Raw genomic sequence first — 15,801 nt, 5'->3', positions numbered from 1 at the left:
GTCCTTTTCTTCGCATAGGTGCTCCATTTATTTAACCATCAGCAGTTTGATGGAAGGAGAACAGAAATACTGTACATATAGTAGCTGCTTAAGTTCGACTGACACAAACAGAAAAATACTACACAGTAACCTGAGAAAACAATAATCTGTCACGCATGCATGCGGCCTTCAGGGTCGATTCTTTCGCTAACTTGTACTGCCCCAGTCAAAAACGTTTTTATATTTTGTATTTGGACTGTGCTAACGTCCAGTCGACTGGACGTTAAGCAACAGATCCACACGATCGGTGATTAGTAAATCAGCTGCATGTGAGGAGGGCGATTGTGACTTTTCATGCCCAGAAGTGAGCCGCGAGGTGTAGTCACTCCATTTTTAAACATGCATGCATATAACAACAAAACAGATGACATCGGCAAAGATTCTTTCGTAATTTAAACTTTAAAATGTTTTGTAGCTCAAACCGTCGCTCAGATTTAAAAACTGCTTTCACATAAAAAAATCGTCGCGGCGAGACCTTCAAAACTAGATCTCATGTTGATATGTTCCAACGACATTTTTTCTAGTACAAAGTTACCACGCGTGTGCTACACAAGTTATCATGTCGGTTGTGTATAACTTATCATGTTGTTTACACATAAATTATCCGGACATAAAAAATAGTTCTTGTAATTTTCCCTTCACATGCACATGGAGGCATGCATTAGAAGGAAAAAAACTGATGCATCCTGGATTGTACATAAAAAAATTGTCGGTCTGCTCAAAAAATCGTTTTCAAATAAAAAATCCGTTGCGACAAGACCTAAATCAAATCCCATGTTAATATGTTCTGACAACTTTTTTGTTTGCAAGTTATCAGGCCTAGGCCAAGAAAGTTATGAGCTCTCATGTTCGTATATTATCATGATTTTTACACTTGATTTATCATGATACGTTCTTAATTATTTTTCTCAGGACAAAGTTATTGCGGTGTTTGTGCATGAGTTACCACACTTGTCATCTGTACATTACCACGCTATTTACACATAAGTTATCGATGATATGTTTCAAACAACTTCTCCTCCCCATGGGGTCAAAGTTACCGTGGTGTTTGTCTGTAAGTCGGGTCTGCGGTTCGTATATTATCATGTTTACATAGAAGTTACTGGTGCATATTTTTAACAACCTTTTCCACCGGGTTAAAAAGTTAGCACGTTGTTTGTACTTTAGTTATCATGTCTATGGTGCACATATTATCATGTTATTTCCACAAAATTTACCAAGGGTATGGTTTCAAACAAAAAACTCTCTTGGTAAAAGTTCTTCGTGATGTTTGTGCGTAAGTTACCATGTCCGCAATGAGTATATTAACATGCTATTTCCATGGAAATTATAGGGGGTATTGGTATCGACAACTACTTTTTCTCTTGATCAAACTTACCACGGTGTTTTTGCGTGAGTTATCACGCCGAGGTGTGTATATTACCATGATATTTAGGTAGAAGTTATCGGGGTATGTTTTCCACAACTTTTTCACCCGGTTCAAAAAGTAAACACGACATTTGTATGTGAATAATCAACTCTACGATGCATACATTAGCATTTTATTTACGTGTAAGTTATCAGAAATGTTCTCAACAACTTTTTTCTCTCGGGTCAAAATTATCACGGTGTTTGTACATAATTTATCAGGTTTGTGGTGTGTAAATTATCATGCTTCTTACACATAAGCTACGAGGGGATGGTTTCAAACAACTTTTTTCCCTCGCGTAAAAGTAAACAGTGTTTGTGCATGAGTTATCAGGTCTGGGATGTGTAAATTATAATGCTATTTACACATAAGCTACCGGGGGTGTATTATACCGCATGTAGCCCATGTTGATAACTATAGTCCATCTAGCATGGTAACTACGTAATAACCATGTTGATAACTATAGTACATCTAGGCCGATAACTACATAGTAACCATGTTGGTAACTATAGTACATCTAGCCCGGTAACTACATAATAACCATGTTGTGGGATGGTGCATCTTGTCCATTCTTCAAAAGTTAGATGCGGGAGGACAGACGTTGGAGATTCCTAATCTACTCAATCCCTCTCAAATCAAGTGCACACTAAAGTATCGTTTTCAGAAATCAAATCATTGATTGAACATTTTTTCTCGATCTAAGATTATTTCCTATGAATCCTCGTCATCGCATGTTTACGTAAAGATAAATACGAATAAGAAAGAAATAGGGGGCGAGAGAGTGATGGAGATTCCTCAAAGAAAAGAGAAAAAGAAAACATCGTGGAATGGTCAAAAGAGTCTAATTGAGCTGGCTAGTAAGTGTTTCACGTAAGCTGCTTGCTGTGGGTTCGAATCCTATATCGAGAATCATTTTTCTTGACTAAAAAAATCCCTGTAAATAGGGTCTACCAATAGATCTAGCGCACAGAAAAAATCATGATGGATCCAATCCAGAGAGAAAATCACGAACATCAACGTTTCAGGGAAGTCTTTCCACTAAATGCGCCATCACATTAGCAACTTCTTCAGATTTTTAATCTCAAAAAAAGATCTACTACGCATTAAATTAAGAGATTTCGCAGTTTTAACAACTACGATGTCTGGGTGAGATGGTTAGTGTGGTGGCGTGCCTATAGGACGTCGGGGGTTCGATTCTCGTCCACGCCCCTTTCTTTTTCTCACTTCGAAGCTGTTGTTAACTGCCGTTCAATTCGGAATGAACGAGATCCAGATCGTTCGGATCTGATGCAAACTACCAGTCGGCAGGAATTTAGCATTCTCGTTTGTATTTTGAGATGGAGGGAGTAGAATATAAGCTGGAATAAATTGCCCACTGCCTAGCTTATTTTAGAAGCCTAAGTTTTTTAGAATCCTACTAATTAAGATTTGGTTAGTAGGCTTTTAAGCAGCAAAATTTATACTATATAAAGCCGAAAAAGCCACCAAAGAACTGGCCCTAATAATAATCGACAAAGCTAAATTCCTGCCGACTGGAAATCTGCAACAGGTCCGAACGCCTCATGCACCGTCGGATCCGCATCCTGCGGCCACCTTCTCCACCGCATCTATCCCTTTCCCCACCGTATCTCTCCCTTCTCCCCACCAGTGTCCCCTTCCCCCGTGCTAGATCCACTTCCTTCCGGCGGCGAATCCATCTTCTCCTGCTCCCCAAGATCTTCCATCCACACCATGAAGGAAATGGAGGAGGTTGACCTCACCATGGTCGGGTGGTGGTGATGATGGAGCAGCCATCAGGAAGCTGTAGTGCCTCCCGTTCTTCAACGGCGTGAGCGAACCCATGGGACATCGACAGGGGCGATGTTTTTCCGCACGGGTAGGTGGTGCATGTAGTCATGGGGATTTATCATTCCCGCAGCCCTCAATGCCCACGGCGGAGGCACCTTCTCCTCGAACCTCCGGCGCGCCCTTCAAGGGATCCCGACTCATACAGGTACATCCACAACGCCTCTATCGTCGCCCGCTTCCTCCCTGACCTGCTGCTCCCCTCTCAGGTGCGTTTGTGGTGTTCGTCTCAATTCTTCGGCATGGGGGAGGTGTTGCGGTGAAGCACGAGTATCAACAGGGAGCAGTGTGTGCGTGTGCGGCTCTCCATTGTCAGGCGCGGGGATGATGGGCAGAAATGACATCGAATAGCTGCTCTCTATGACCCCTTCCTCGACCTCTCACTGATGTTGGTCACTAGTGAGTCTCAATCCATCTTTTTTTGCAAGAACATATGTGCACTAAACATGCTTGTTGAAATGACCAGTGTTCATGACTACCCAATTATCACTTTCTTTGTTGCTTCACGTTGTGTGGTTGTGACTGTTGAAACCTCAGTTTGTTACATCAGAAAACAGAGGATGTTTCATACATGCCTTTCAGCTAATCAGCCACATACACAAAGAGAAAATATTAATCAGTTATAGTGATGTCCACCATATGTAGCAACAGCTTGCTTGTCATCCACTGTGTCTTCCTATTTTCCTTAGTTTGTTGAGGAAGAAGAGAAACCCGGTCCTTAGAAGAAAGTGCTTTTTTTGTGGGATTAGTGTGTATGGTGTATCCAGTGCTTGGTATTTGCTAGTGTAGCGACACACAAAAATAGTTACCATCTTGTGGTTTATAGTTTCCACCATGGCACCGGTGTGTTTATCAACATGGTTTAGCAGTGACCACGGTCAACGGGGCATCTTGTGTGCTATGAGATATTTTTTAGCAGTGTTGAAGATCATGTGTGTTTGCAAAAATAATGTTTCTTAGGTGTAGATTTTTTTTGTGTGGCTCAGTGCATGCCCAACGCACTAGGTTCTTAAAGACATGAAGATGAAGCAAGCTTGCTTCACAATCTGATTTGTTTAACTATTTCTTTGTAGTTGTACAAACATTTTTTGGTAACGCTCATATAATATGATGAGTCACTCTATTTCTCTTTCATTGGCACATACATCAATTTCGACTAGATCACAATCATGTACCGTGCATTTTCCATATCCCAATGGCCAAACAAAGGAAATTGATGGCTGTTGCAAACATGGATGAATCACAAAAGAAGCGCAAGGCACCAGCAGTGGTGAGTGTATAACTCATGTTATGTTAGCCTGTTTAACTCATTTATTTACGACATGGTAGCTCAAACTGTTTTTCTTGATAAGTTATATTGCTTCGGCCTGATAACTTATGGTGTGTCAGCATGTTTAACTTGACTGCTTCAGCACTCATATTTTACTTCAACTTGATAGCTTGTACAACTTGAGTCAGATAACTATGCTATGTCAGCTGATAACTTTTAGTGCGTCAGTATGAGAATATCTGCTTTGTTAACCTATTTAACTCATTTTGTGTTTAATATGGTGACTTAAACATTGTTTCTACCTCATAATCCATACTGATTTAGCCTGATAAGTTATAACATGTCAGCATGTTTGATTCGAACCACTTTCAACCTGATAACTTATGCTACTTGATCCTGATAATATTTTTTAGCGTGTCAGCATGATAACATTCACTTTCTTAGCATGTTTAGCTCATTCTATTTTTAGTATGGTAACTTAAATTGCTTCTACTTGATAATCCATACAGCCTGGTAAATTATACCATTTCAGCAGGTTCAACTCGAACCGCTTTCAACACTTTTATTTTACTTCAACCCGATAACTTATGTTACTTGGGCCTAATAACTTATAGTATGTTAGTGATAACTTATAGTGTGTCTGCACAATAACTCACATTCTGTTAGCCTTTTTTCAACATGGTAATTTAATTGTTTCTACCTGATAATTCATGCTACTATTGCATGTGTGGGTGGTGCTCCATTTCCAGGCGTAGTGGTGGTGGGCGGAGGAGAAGCTGTTCTCTGAAGGAGGGCATCAGCAGCATGCTCAACACCCACGTCTCCATCCTCGACCTCTCTCTCAGGTTTTTGTCATGAATGAGACTTGATCCTTTCTGTAAGGGCATTTTTGTACCACAAATGCTTCCTGAAATGATGAAGTGAGCATGACTACTTGGCAATCACTTTTCCTTTGCTGATTTTTTTCACCTCACATGGATGTGGCTGTGCTAAAAGCTCAAATTGCTTCAACAAAAATAATAGGGGGTTGTTCCTTTGACAACCGCCTTGAGTTACTCGACAAACTGTACAAATCGGAAATTGACGACACGACGCAATAACTTGGTTGTGATCATTGTTCTGTTTAGTTTGTTTAGGAAGAAGAGGCATTCCACTGTTTGGTAGTGTTTTATTTTGTGTGCAAGATGGACCATGTACAAGTGTCCATGATCCATTAAAAGTGTAGGATTTACGACCTCCACTGATTATGATTAACAAACACCATTTATATTTCTATTCCCTGTTGTCGTATGATACTTTTGTTTTGTGTTATTGGAAATTAGGGGTATGGAGTGAGGCTGAGGAAAACGATTATATGAGGTTTCTTTCTGGACCAGCTGTGTTGTTCTTTGTTTCCTGATTTTGTGGTAATGTTTTAGCCTGTTAACTTATACTATGTTTAGCCTGGTGGCTTCTAGTGTGCCAGCGTGATAACACTCAACATGTATTGAAATTCGCATCACTTTTTTGCTTAGCAAAATCTGTATGATTTTGTTTGTAATGTGTTAGCCTGCTTGACTCTTTTTTCAGCATGGCATCTAAACTGTTTATCTTGACAATTCATATTTTTAACTCGAATTTGTTTCAACTCAGCTTGAGCCCGATAACTTATTCGATGTTAGTCTGGTAGCTTTCTACTGTGTCAGCATAATAACACTCACTTTGATAGCATGTTTTAACTCATTTTATTTTTCAGCATGGTAATTCAATTGTTTCTACCTGATAATTCATACGTTTTTGGCCTGATAATTATACCATGTGTAGTAGTTTAACTTGATCTGCTTCGAACACTTTAACTTTACGTTCAACCTGATAACTTATGCAACTTGATGCTGATAAATTATAATATGTCAGCATGATAGGCCGTGATGTGTCAGAATGGTTAACCCGGACTGCTTTTTTCAGCAATCATATTTTTACTTCATCTTGATGACTTATGCAGCTTGAGCCCGATAACTTATAATATACTCTGTATCACCCTGATAAGTTCAAGTATGTGGGCATAATAACAACCAATTTTGTTAGATTGGTTAATTCATTTTTTTTCAGAATGGTACCCTAAACAATTTTTACCTGATAATCCATACGTTTTTGGCCTGATATATTATATTGTGTGTAGCAATTTAACTTGTTCCACTTTCAATACTTAATTTTTTTACTTTCAACCTGCTAACTTATGTAACTTGAGGCTGATAGTTATAATATGTCAGCCTGATAAGTTGTGATGTGTACGAATGATTAACGAACTACTTTTCAACACTCATGTTTTTACTTCCACTTGATTATTCCTAGGGTGTCATGATAACAATCACTTTTATTTCCCTATTTAACTCATTTTGTTTTTTAGTGTGGCAACTCCAATTTTGTTTCCACATGATAATTCATATTAATTTAGCTTGATAAATTACATTGTGTCAGCATGTATAACTCTAACCGCTTTCAACACTTATAATTTTACCTCAACCAAATAACTTATTTAACTTGAGCCTGATAAATACAAAATGTCAGCGTGATAACGTGTGATGTGTTACAATGTTTAACTCGGACTGCTTTCAACACTCATGTTTTACTTCATCTTGATGACATAGGCAGCTAGAGCTTGATAACTTCAAGTATTTCAGCATGATAACAACCATTTTTTTGTTAGCTTGGTTAATTGAATCTATGTTTTTCGGCATGGTATACTACCTGATAATTCATATTATTTTTAGCCTGATAAATTATACCGTGTGTACAGTTTAATTTGATCTGCTTTCAACAATTTATTTTTACATTCAACATGAGAGAGCTTTATGCAACTTGATAACTTATATAGTGCCCGAATGTTTAACTCACACTCTCTTAGCTTGTTCAACTCATTCTTTTTTTCCAGCATGGTAAGTTAAATTGGTTCTACCTGATAATTCATACTGCTTCGGCCTCATAACTCACACTGCTTCGGCCTAATAACTTATAGTATGTCAGCATGCTTAACTCTACCCCTGTGATTTTGTGGTGACATGCATATGTGACCATATCTCTAGGTTTATCGGATGTCCCCGAAGGGACAAAATGGGCGACCATATCTCTAGGTTTAGGAAGAATTTTACATAGTTAGCAGATTGATTATGCTAAATTATCGCCATGGCATGACGCAAGTTACCCAGCTTGCTAGGTAGCAGCAAAAACACTACAGTAGTGATGTAGTTACGTGGGTGGTTGTGGTAATATCTAGTATTCGAATTGATAATTGTCCATGAGTAGTTCAAACAACCGATGTAATGTTGCCAGTAAAAAAACATATGAACAATATGGGTAACTCGGGTAACTCTTTACAGAATCAAGTGATAACATTCGACCTATAGAAGTCATTGAAACATTGCCAAAAACTTCTAGTTTAATTTGATGCCTGATAAGTCCGGTGTGAATAGGTTGATAACTTATGTAGCTTATGCATATGCATGGTAACTTTTGACAAAAAAAATCATCGGAACATACCAACATGGGATCTAGTTTCGAAGATCTCGTCGTGACAATTTTTTTATGTGAAAACAATTTTTCAATCGGATCAACGGTTTGAGCTACAAAACATTTTAAAATATGAATTTCAGAGGAATCTTGGCTGACGTCAGCAATTTTGTCTTGTTCATAACTAGTACTGGTGAGCGAATGCATGCAAACTTGCGCTGGAAATGGCATCGCATGCTGGCAGGGGGCAATCGTTCAGTAATGAAACAAAAGACCGGGTTTACGATCGTGTGGATCTAATGCTTAGCGTACAGTCGACTGTTTGTTAGTCGCATCCAATAATAATTACTTGGTTGGCTTGTAGTAGGCAACGGCAGTGTAGTAGGTCTGCAGCACGGTCAAGCCTAGCAAGACCGCGGAGGCGACGAGGGAGGTGGTCACCCAAGGGTTGGTCACCAGAGCGGCACGCCACCTGGGCCATCTCCCTCTGTGGTACCTCACGACCTCCTCCATCACGTCGGCCAGGTGGTTGCGGTTGGCCGAGGTGCGTGCCTCGGCACAGAGGCGGCTGAAGAACCCCGTGGCGGCGTATTTCCTCTCGCCGTTCATGCGGTTCACGAGCACCCCGCTCTGGTGGAGGAGGCGCACGTCCTCGTCCGTCTTGAGGAGGCAGTCCATGAGGATGGCGTACGTGGTGATGCGGCCCGGCGTGAACGGGTAGGTCTGCTCAAACGCGATCAGGTTCCGGAACAAGGCCTCGCTGTAGTCGAATAGCTTCAGCGGCGGGATCTCCAGGACGCCTCGGTGGAACTTCACGTCGAGGAAGCTGGTGGCGGTGCCATCATCGCGTGCACGGATCCGAACGCCAGCCGCGTCCAGATCCTTGGCGCTCGGCGCCCACCACGTTAGGTCTGGCGGCAGCGCGGACTTTCTCTGCGGGGGGCCCTGGCCGCGGGTGGAGTCACGGTGCCAAGGCGAGGAGCGGGGGAGGTCGATGGAGAGGTAGAACAGGTGGAGGAGGTGGTGCACGTCGTGCCTGGCGATGGGCGAGGCGTGCAGCGGGCGAGGATGGAACGAGCTAAATAGCTGGAGGCCGCCGTAGAGGAGGATGTCGTTGTCACCGTCACGCTCGCCATCATAGCTGTTGCTCTTGCTCTTTCTCCCCAGGTGCTTGAACAGCTTCTGAATGACGAAGAAGGGAACCTGGTTTCCAAGCACAAGTAGGTCGCGCTTCACGGTTCCCCAGACCCATTTCCGGCCGATCAGCTGGGCCCAGTCATCGTCCTCGTCGTTTCCTTCCCCGGAAGATCTTTTGGCCATTCGGGCGTACTTGAGCAGGCGTTGGAGGATGAAGCAGCCGTCGAGAAGCACATTCGTCGCCAGCTCCTCGTCGCTCGTGTCCTTGGAGGACGACATTCTGTTGTAGGAGGCACGAATTCGCGGCAGGAGCCGCGTCATCGTGTCCATGCATTCGCGAAGCAACGACTCGTGTACCGCCGGCGACCAGGCCTCTGACTCCGATGTCCCGGCAGCAGCAGGTGGGTGCAGGCCCCCTACGATGAACTTGCGGACGCAGCACCACTTGTAGTGCTCCAGCCGGGCCATCCTGTCCGTTTTGCGCTTGCTGTCGAAGAGCGGGCCGATGCAGACGACCTTGGGGATGTAGGCGCCATTGCTGCCCTCGGTGAGCTCCTCGGGGACCTCGCAGATGCTTGGCGGATCTGCGAACCGTTCAGGAATCGCTATGCTCACATTCTCCACAGTCTTCAGGAGTTCCCCGACGCTCTCCTCCTTCTGTCGGCGGTTCTCCTCTTCATCAACTGATCATTTGATGATCCGTGCATGCAGATAGCCAGTAGAGGTCATTAATGGTTGCAAATGTGACACCAAGTCACTAAGGCTGGTCGTATCATAAGCAGTATCATATCATAACCGGTATCATGCATGTCAATTAGACTTTTTGAATGATGTGGCATATAATTAAATGAGAAGAGAGATGATGTGGTCATATCATGATACTGTATTATATTAAATGTTATACTACTTTGCGCCATGCATGACAATTAATAAGACAACCTAAGATACTAACTTATGATACTATGCATTACAGAAGTAGTATCATATATTAGTATCATGTATACAATCAGCTTAACTACAGCAAAATATGCATTCAAAATTACATTTCGATTACTTCCAAGGTAGTAATCTCAATATGAATTATTACGTACCCTGCACTTTGGCTCGTGGAAGAAGAGGTAACGGTTCATCAATGTCAAATAATTCTTCTGCAAAGCACATGGCATGAGAGTGAATAAGGTCTCATTCGTCGAGGGTGAGAGCCTGGTACTAAAAAATAATCTATATCAATATAAAAAGACTTAAATGGGCAGATCCAAACCATCTTGACCGTCAAATCATGTTATCTAGCGGTTCAAATCGCTCCAATGTTCAGTACCAAACACGTTTAACGCTCTAATTACCCACCACTTCCATTGGTTATAAACATGTTTTGACTCAACGCTATCCCTTGAAATCTGCCATGTAATTAATATCTTACCATTCCCGTGAAAAAGTAATTGATATCTTACCAAATACCAACGTGCAACAGATATATCTTACCTAATATAACGTGCAACTAATATCCTACCTAATATAAACGTGCATTGCATGTACATTATTACTAGTAATATAAAAAGGATGTGTAAAATTTACAAAAGTATCTTTTATTGGTCATATCTACGCCGACAGTCCTGACGACGGCCATTCGAATATGCTTTTCTATTATTTTTTAATTTTAAATCATTTTTTGTTTCAATTTTTTTAAATTTCATTAATTCAAACATGACTTACCTAAACTGAAACATATGTGAAGTATATATCAATTTGGGGTAAAAATTCCACAGATTATGAATATCCACTTTGTGTCTGTTTTTGAATAGGTTAAAAAAGTGACCTTGTGTACTTTTGCAAATAGGTCATTATACTTTGTAAAAATCACAAGTACTTCATACCTGCATGGATTTTGACAAACTTTATATGTTCTTAGATCAAAATGTTAAAAGGATTCTGTTGGTATACTATGTTTTTCAAATATGAAAACTAACTAAAATCATGTTTGCTTCAAATTGCGTTGAAAATGGCGGGCATGACCGTTCTATGTAGGGGTGGAATCTTGCATAACTTTTGTTGGATATCTGACGACGTAGCTACTTGTGTACATAAAAAAAATACTTTTGAAAGAAAATCATAATCAAACTATGAGGCAACTCTGGTTCGAATTTGACCCGGTTCTTGCTGAATCAGCTGAAATCTGTCAATTTGAATACAGGTGGATGGGGACCTTTTGAGTGGCAACCATTTGGTTATTTGTACATAAAGTGTGGTCTAATATTTCCGAAAATTGATGTGGTCCAATTTTGCAACAAATTTTTGTAGGTTCTTCGAAAAAACACATTGTTGGCACTCTGAAAATGAAAAATAATTTTTGTGTACAAATAAAAAAAACTTCATTCGTCAACATTTATTTGTCATTCTAAGATGCACATTTGTCCACAATATGAGATAATCTGAACAAACTATGGCATGAATGTGGCCATAACATTGGTCATTCGGCTTGAAAGCCATAAATCTTTATACATGATAGCTTATTTCTGAGAACCCTTTTTTTAAAATAATTGTTGCATTTAAAGTTTATATTTTTCTAGCAAATAGGTCACATATAATGACACAATACGAATGTTTTTATTTTTTTGAATTTCTTATGCCGATTTCAAAATGCTTTCAAAGTGGCGGGCATGACCGTTCGTAGTTAGGGGTGGAATCTTGTAAAACTTTTGTTGAATCTCGGATGAAAAAGCTACTTGTGTACCTATGAGGCATGAGGAAACTATGAGGCATCTTTAGTTTAAATTTGACCGGGTTCCTACTAAGTCGGCAGCAATCTGTCAATTTGACGAGAGGTGGGTGAAAACCTTTTGAGTGGCAACCATTGGGTTATTTGTACATAAAATATGGTCTAATATTTCTGAAAAATCATGTGCTCCAATTTTACAACAAAGTTTCTGTAAATTCTTTACACAAAATACCTTTTTTGGCACTCGAAAAATGAATCTTTTTGTGCAAAAAATTGCAAACTCCCTCCGTCGACATTGTCTGATATTCCAAGATGCACACTTGTACACAATATAAGTTCATTTAAACAAACTATACCATTAATGTGGCCATAACAATGGTCATTTGATTTAAAAGTCATGAATCTTCATATATGATAACTCTTTTCTGAGAACATTTTTTAAAACAATTGTCGTATTTCGTGTTTATTATTTTTTTTCTTGTAAATAGGTCACATATAATGACATAATGCGAAGGTTTTTCATTTTTAACTTGTTATTACAATTTAAAAATGCATTCCAAATGCCAGGCATGACCGTTTGTAACTAGGGGTGGAATATTACAAAAAATATATTGGATCTATAATGAAATAATTACTTGTGTAGTTGAAAATGATTTAAAAAAAATCGTGAGCAAACTATGATGCAACTCTAGTTCAAATTTAACCTAGTTACTTCTAAATCGGAAGAAACCTGCCAATTTGACAAACCTTTTGAGTGGCAACCATTTGTTTATTTACACAGGCAATGTGGTCTAATATTTTTGAAAATTGTTGTGCTCCAATTTTGCTACAAATTTTGGTAGGTTCTTAAAAAACTTATTTTTAGCACCCAATATTTTTTATGCAAGGAAAATGAAAACTTTCTTGGTCAACATTGTTTGACATTCCAAGATGCACACCTGTACACAGTATGAGATCATTTGAACAAACTCCCTTTGTTGAATCATGTCTTTATAATTGTATTTGTAAATTGCTAGCCTTTTTGGCTATTTATTTTGGTTCTCGTCAACTTGTCGATGGCAAAAGATTGCCACTAGAGCTCCCAAGCGACGCCTCATGGCAAACCTAAGACGGCGATGGCATAGATTGATGTCGGCGTAGGTTTGCCACATGGCGCTGGCAAATACAGGCCCGTGTCCGGACGGCGGCAGATGGACGATGTTGTCTATTTTCTTTGCCAACAAGTACCTATGTTGACGGGGATTCTATGCCGAGGGCTAGCCGACTAATGCTGAGGGAATCGGAGCCGGCGGTTGTATGCTAACGGCCACCATCGGCATAGGTTTATGCCTACGGCTTTGGGCCGTCGGCATAAAAAAGATTCCAGTAGTGCTTGGCGGAATTCGGCAGAAGCCACTAATCAAGGTAACTGGTATGTATATGAGGCTTCCCTAAAAACAGTTTCTATATGAGGCCTGCAATTTGGCGGAATGTTGTGGGCTGCGGGCGTTTTAACACTTTCCAATCTTTCCAATTTGGCGAAGACATGTTTTAACACTCATAACCATAATTTGTGCTCTTGTGGCCATGCTATGCATATCTTGGACTCTTAGTAACGCAACGGCTTCAAGTAGTAATATAAAAGAGACTATTGCATCCTTAAATAAATAAATAAATAAAAGAGACTATTGGGATAATCCTCTAAATAGCAATCCCCGTTATCCCATCCACCTACTCACACAAGAGCCCTTGTTAGGTCATCTCATATTCATGGGATTCGCCTATTGGATCTTCCATCAAAGATTGTTTGACATCGCAAGAAAAACAATACAAAAAACATAACATATTTGAGTGGATTGAAGAATTTCCTGCAAAACATAGTGCAAACGCAGTCTTTAGGAAGAAATTTCTAAGAACGTTTTCTTAGTTGAAATTTCTAAGAACTCTAATTCTATGAATAACGGCATACATAAAAAAATCAAAAGGAAAAAGTACTGTGAATTCCCTTTGAAAAATGAGCTGTTAAACTGAGTGGAATGATACTTACGTCCTCCACCCCACATATCTTGATCTTGATAGTAACTGGTACGTGTATCCCCAACGACTAGAACAGGCAATGGAGTTTATGTCTCCTGCTGTAATTGGAGTGAAACTATGCGTACATATATAGAGTGTAGAGATGGCGAGCTCGCGTGTAGAATAAATTCTTTCCTTGCTGATAACAAAGTGCACAGGTGCTAAAGACCATGGAATATATTATTAGCCTTGTTGACACGGAAGGTCTTTGCTTAAAGAAACAGATAGAGGTGTGTCACAAAACCCGCAGAAAAAAGAAGAGAAAAGAACACGTGAACACCAAGCTTTTTAGGCGTTTCTTTTTCCTTTTCAACGTCCACTGCATCTAGGAAGCTCATGTTGCATTTGGATCGCTCCTCGCTTGCCAGGAGCAACAAGACAACACACTAGGGGGCCGTCGTGTCGGCGAGGATTTTTCTTTTTTTGCTTTAAAAATAAGTAAAATACACCACATGTCCTAAAACTAATTAAGGGGTGTTAAGATAGTCTTTCTATGTTGTGATTCAAATTTAAGTATAAAGACAAATGCTAACTTCTGACGAGCGAGCGAAGCGAAGCTCGTAGCCAGGAGCACTGGTAGAAAAAGGGCCTGTTGTCCCGGTTCCTGAACCGGGACTAAAGGGTCGGTACTAATGCCCTGTCCCTTTAGTCCCGGTTCAATCCAGAACCGGGACTGATGGGCCTCCATATGGCATGTGCGCGGAGCCCAGGCAAGAGACCCTTTGGTCCCGGTTGGTGGCACCAACCGGGACCAATAGGCATCCACGCGTCAGCATTTCTATGGCTGGGGTTTTTGTTTTTTTAAAGGGAGGGGTTTTGGGGGGTTAATTTAGGTGTTTCATATATTGTGTTAGCTAGCTATAATTAATAGAGAGAAGTGTCCTCTCTTATGTCCGTGCTTGGTCGACGGTACGTACTATACATACGTATAGAGAGGACTAGACACACTAGCTAGCTAGTAAGCAAACGAAGGAAACAGAAGATCGTCATGAACATATATGCATACAGAGAGAAGTGATATCGACCACCTCTCCTTTTCCGAGAGATTGGTCGAACAACAAGTTCTCGTATATCTATCCGACACTACCGGCTACATATATACAATAATTATCTCTTACAAATATAATTATACGGACTCATGGTCCACATAGTATTCTCCGTCTTCAGCAATCACGTGGTCAAGAAAGAATGCCGCCAATTCCTCTTGAATTGCTCGCATGCGAGCTGGTGCTAAGAGTTCATCCCGCTTCCGAAACATCTAATTTGAAGAAGGGGGTCAATACATATATATATGAATGAATGAAACTCAACACAAATGATGGTAATAAAATAAAATTGTGAATGTTGTTATTTACGTACTTCATATTGTTCGTCAGTGTAGCCCCGCTCACAGGTCGTGTGGCGGATGGACTCGCAAACGTAGTATCCACAGAAATCATTCCCTTGTTCCTACCACAACCACTTTACAAGAAATAGAGGTCAATCAAACTGATAAGCAAGAATGCCAAATCAATAGGAGATGCGCGGAACATGCTACTATAGTACTTACTTTCGGGTGTCTAAATTGCAGCTTCTTCGGGAGTCCTGAAGCTTTTTTGGAGAATTTTTTTCAAACCCTGCCAGACAAAGAAAACAATTACTTGATATATCAGGAAATGAACAAAGTTGCTGATATGGTGGATAATGATCGATTTAACTTACTTCTCGAGCATTTGAGTCATGTCCGCATAGTCCTAGGGATCTTTTCGTCTTGAGTCTAAGACGGTTACTAGTCCCTGCTCAAGCTTAATATCTAGGAGAATATAGTGGTAACTGCACACGCATGCATAACTCATCAATTACATT

General features: G+C 40.4%; 1 protein-coding gene across 1 annotated transcript; it reads right to left on the bottom strand.

Annotated features, from left to right (window-relative positions):
* Window positions 1-7,825: 7,825 nt before the first annotated feature.
* LOC147974557 (UPF0481 protein At3g47200-like) lies at window positions 7,826-14,002 on the bottom strand. The gene is made up of 3 exons (XM_087519504.1): window positions 13,928-14,002; window positions 10,277-10,333; window positions 7,826-9,868 (listed from the first exon to the last, which is right to left on the bottom strand). Exons 1-3 carry the CDS (start codon window positions 13,941-13,943, stop codon window positions 8,394-8,396), a joined length of 1,548 nt encoding a protein of 515 aa, XP_087375630.1. The 5' UTR covers window positions 13,944-14,002; the 3' UTR covers window positions 7,826-8,393.
* Between the last annotated feature and the right edge of the window lie 1,799 nt (window positions 14,003-15,801).

Source organism: Triticum urartu, chromosome 4A (assembly GCF_056163025.1).
Source record: "Triticum urartu cultivar PI428250 chromosome 4A, HENAU_Tu73, whole genome shotgun sequence".
NCBI classification, from domain to species: Eukaryota; Viridiplantae; Streptophyta; class Magnoliopsida; order Poales; family Poaceae; genus Triticum; species Triticum urartu.
Note: the sequence above shows the minus strand (reverse complement) of the source record. Positions and strands in the feature narration are given on the sequence as shown.

Bases quoted from the DNA above. Each gene is read 5' to 3' on its own strand.
- LOC147974557 (XM_087519504.1), bottom strand. The intron at 9,869-10,276 runs GTACGTAATAAT...TCAAATGATCAG, and splicing joins TCCACGAGCCAAAGTGCAGG to TTGATGAAGAGGAGAACCGC.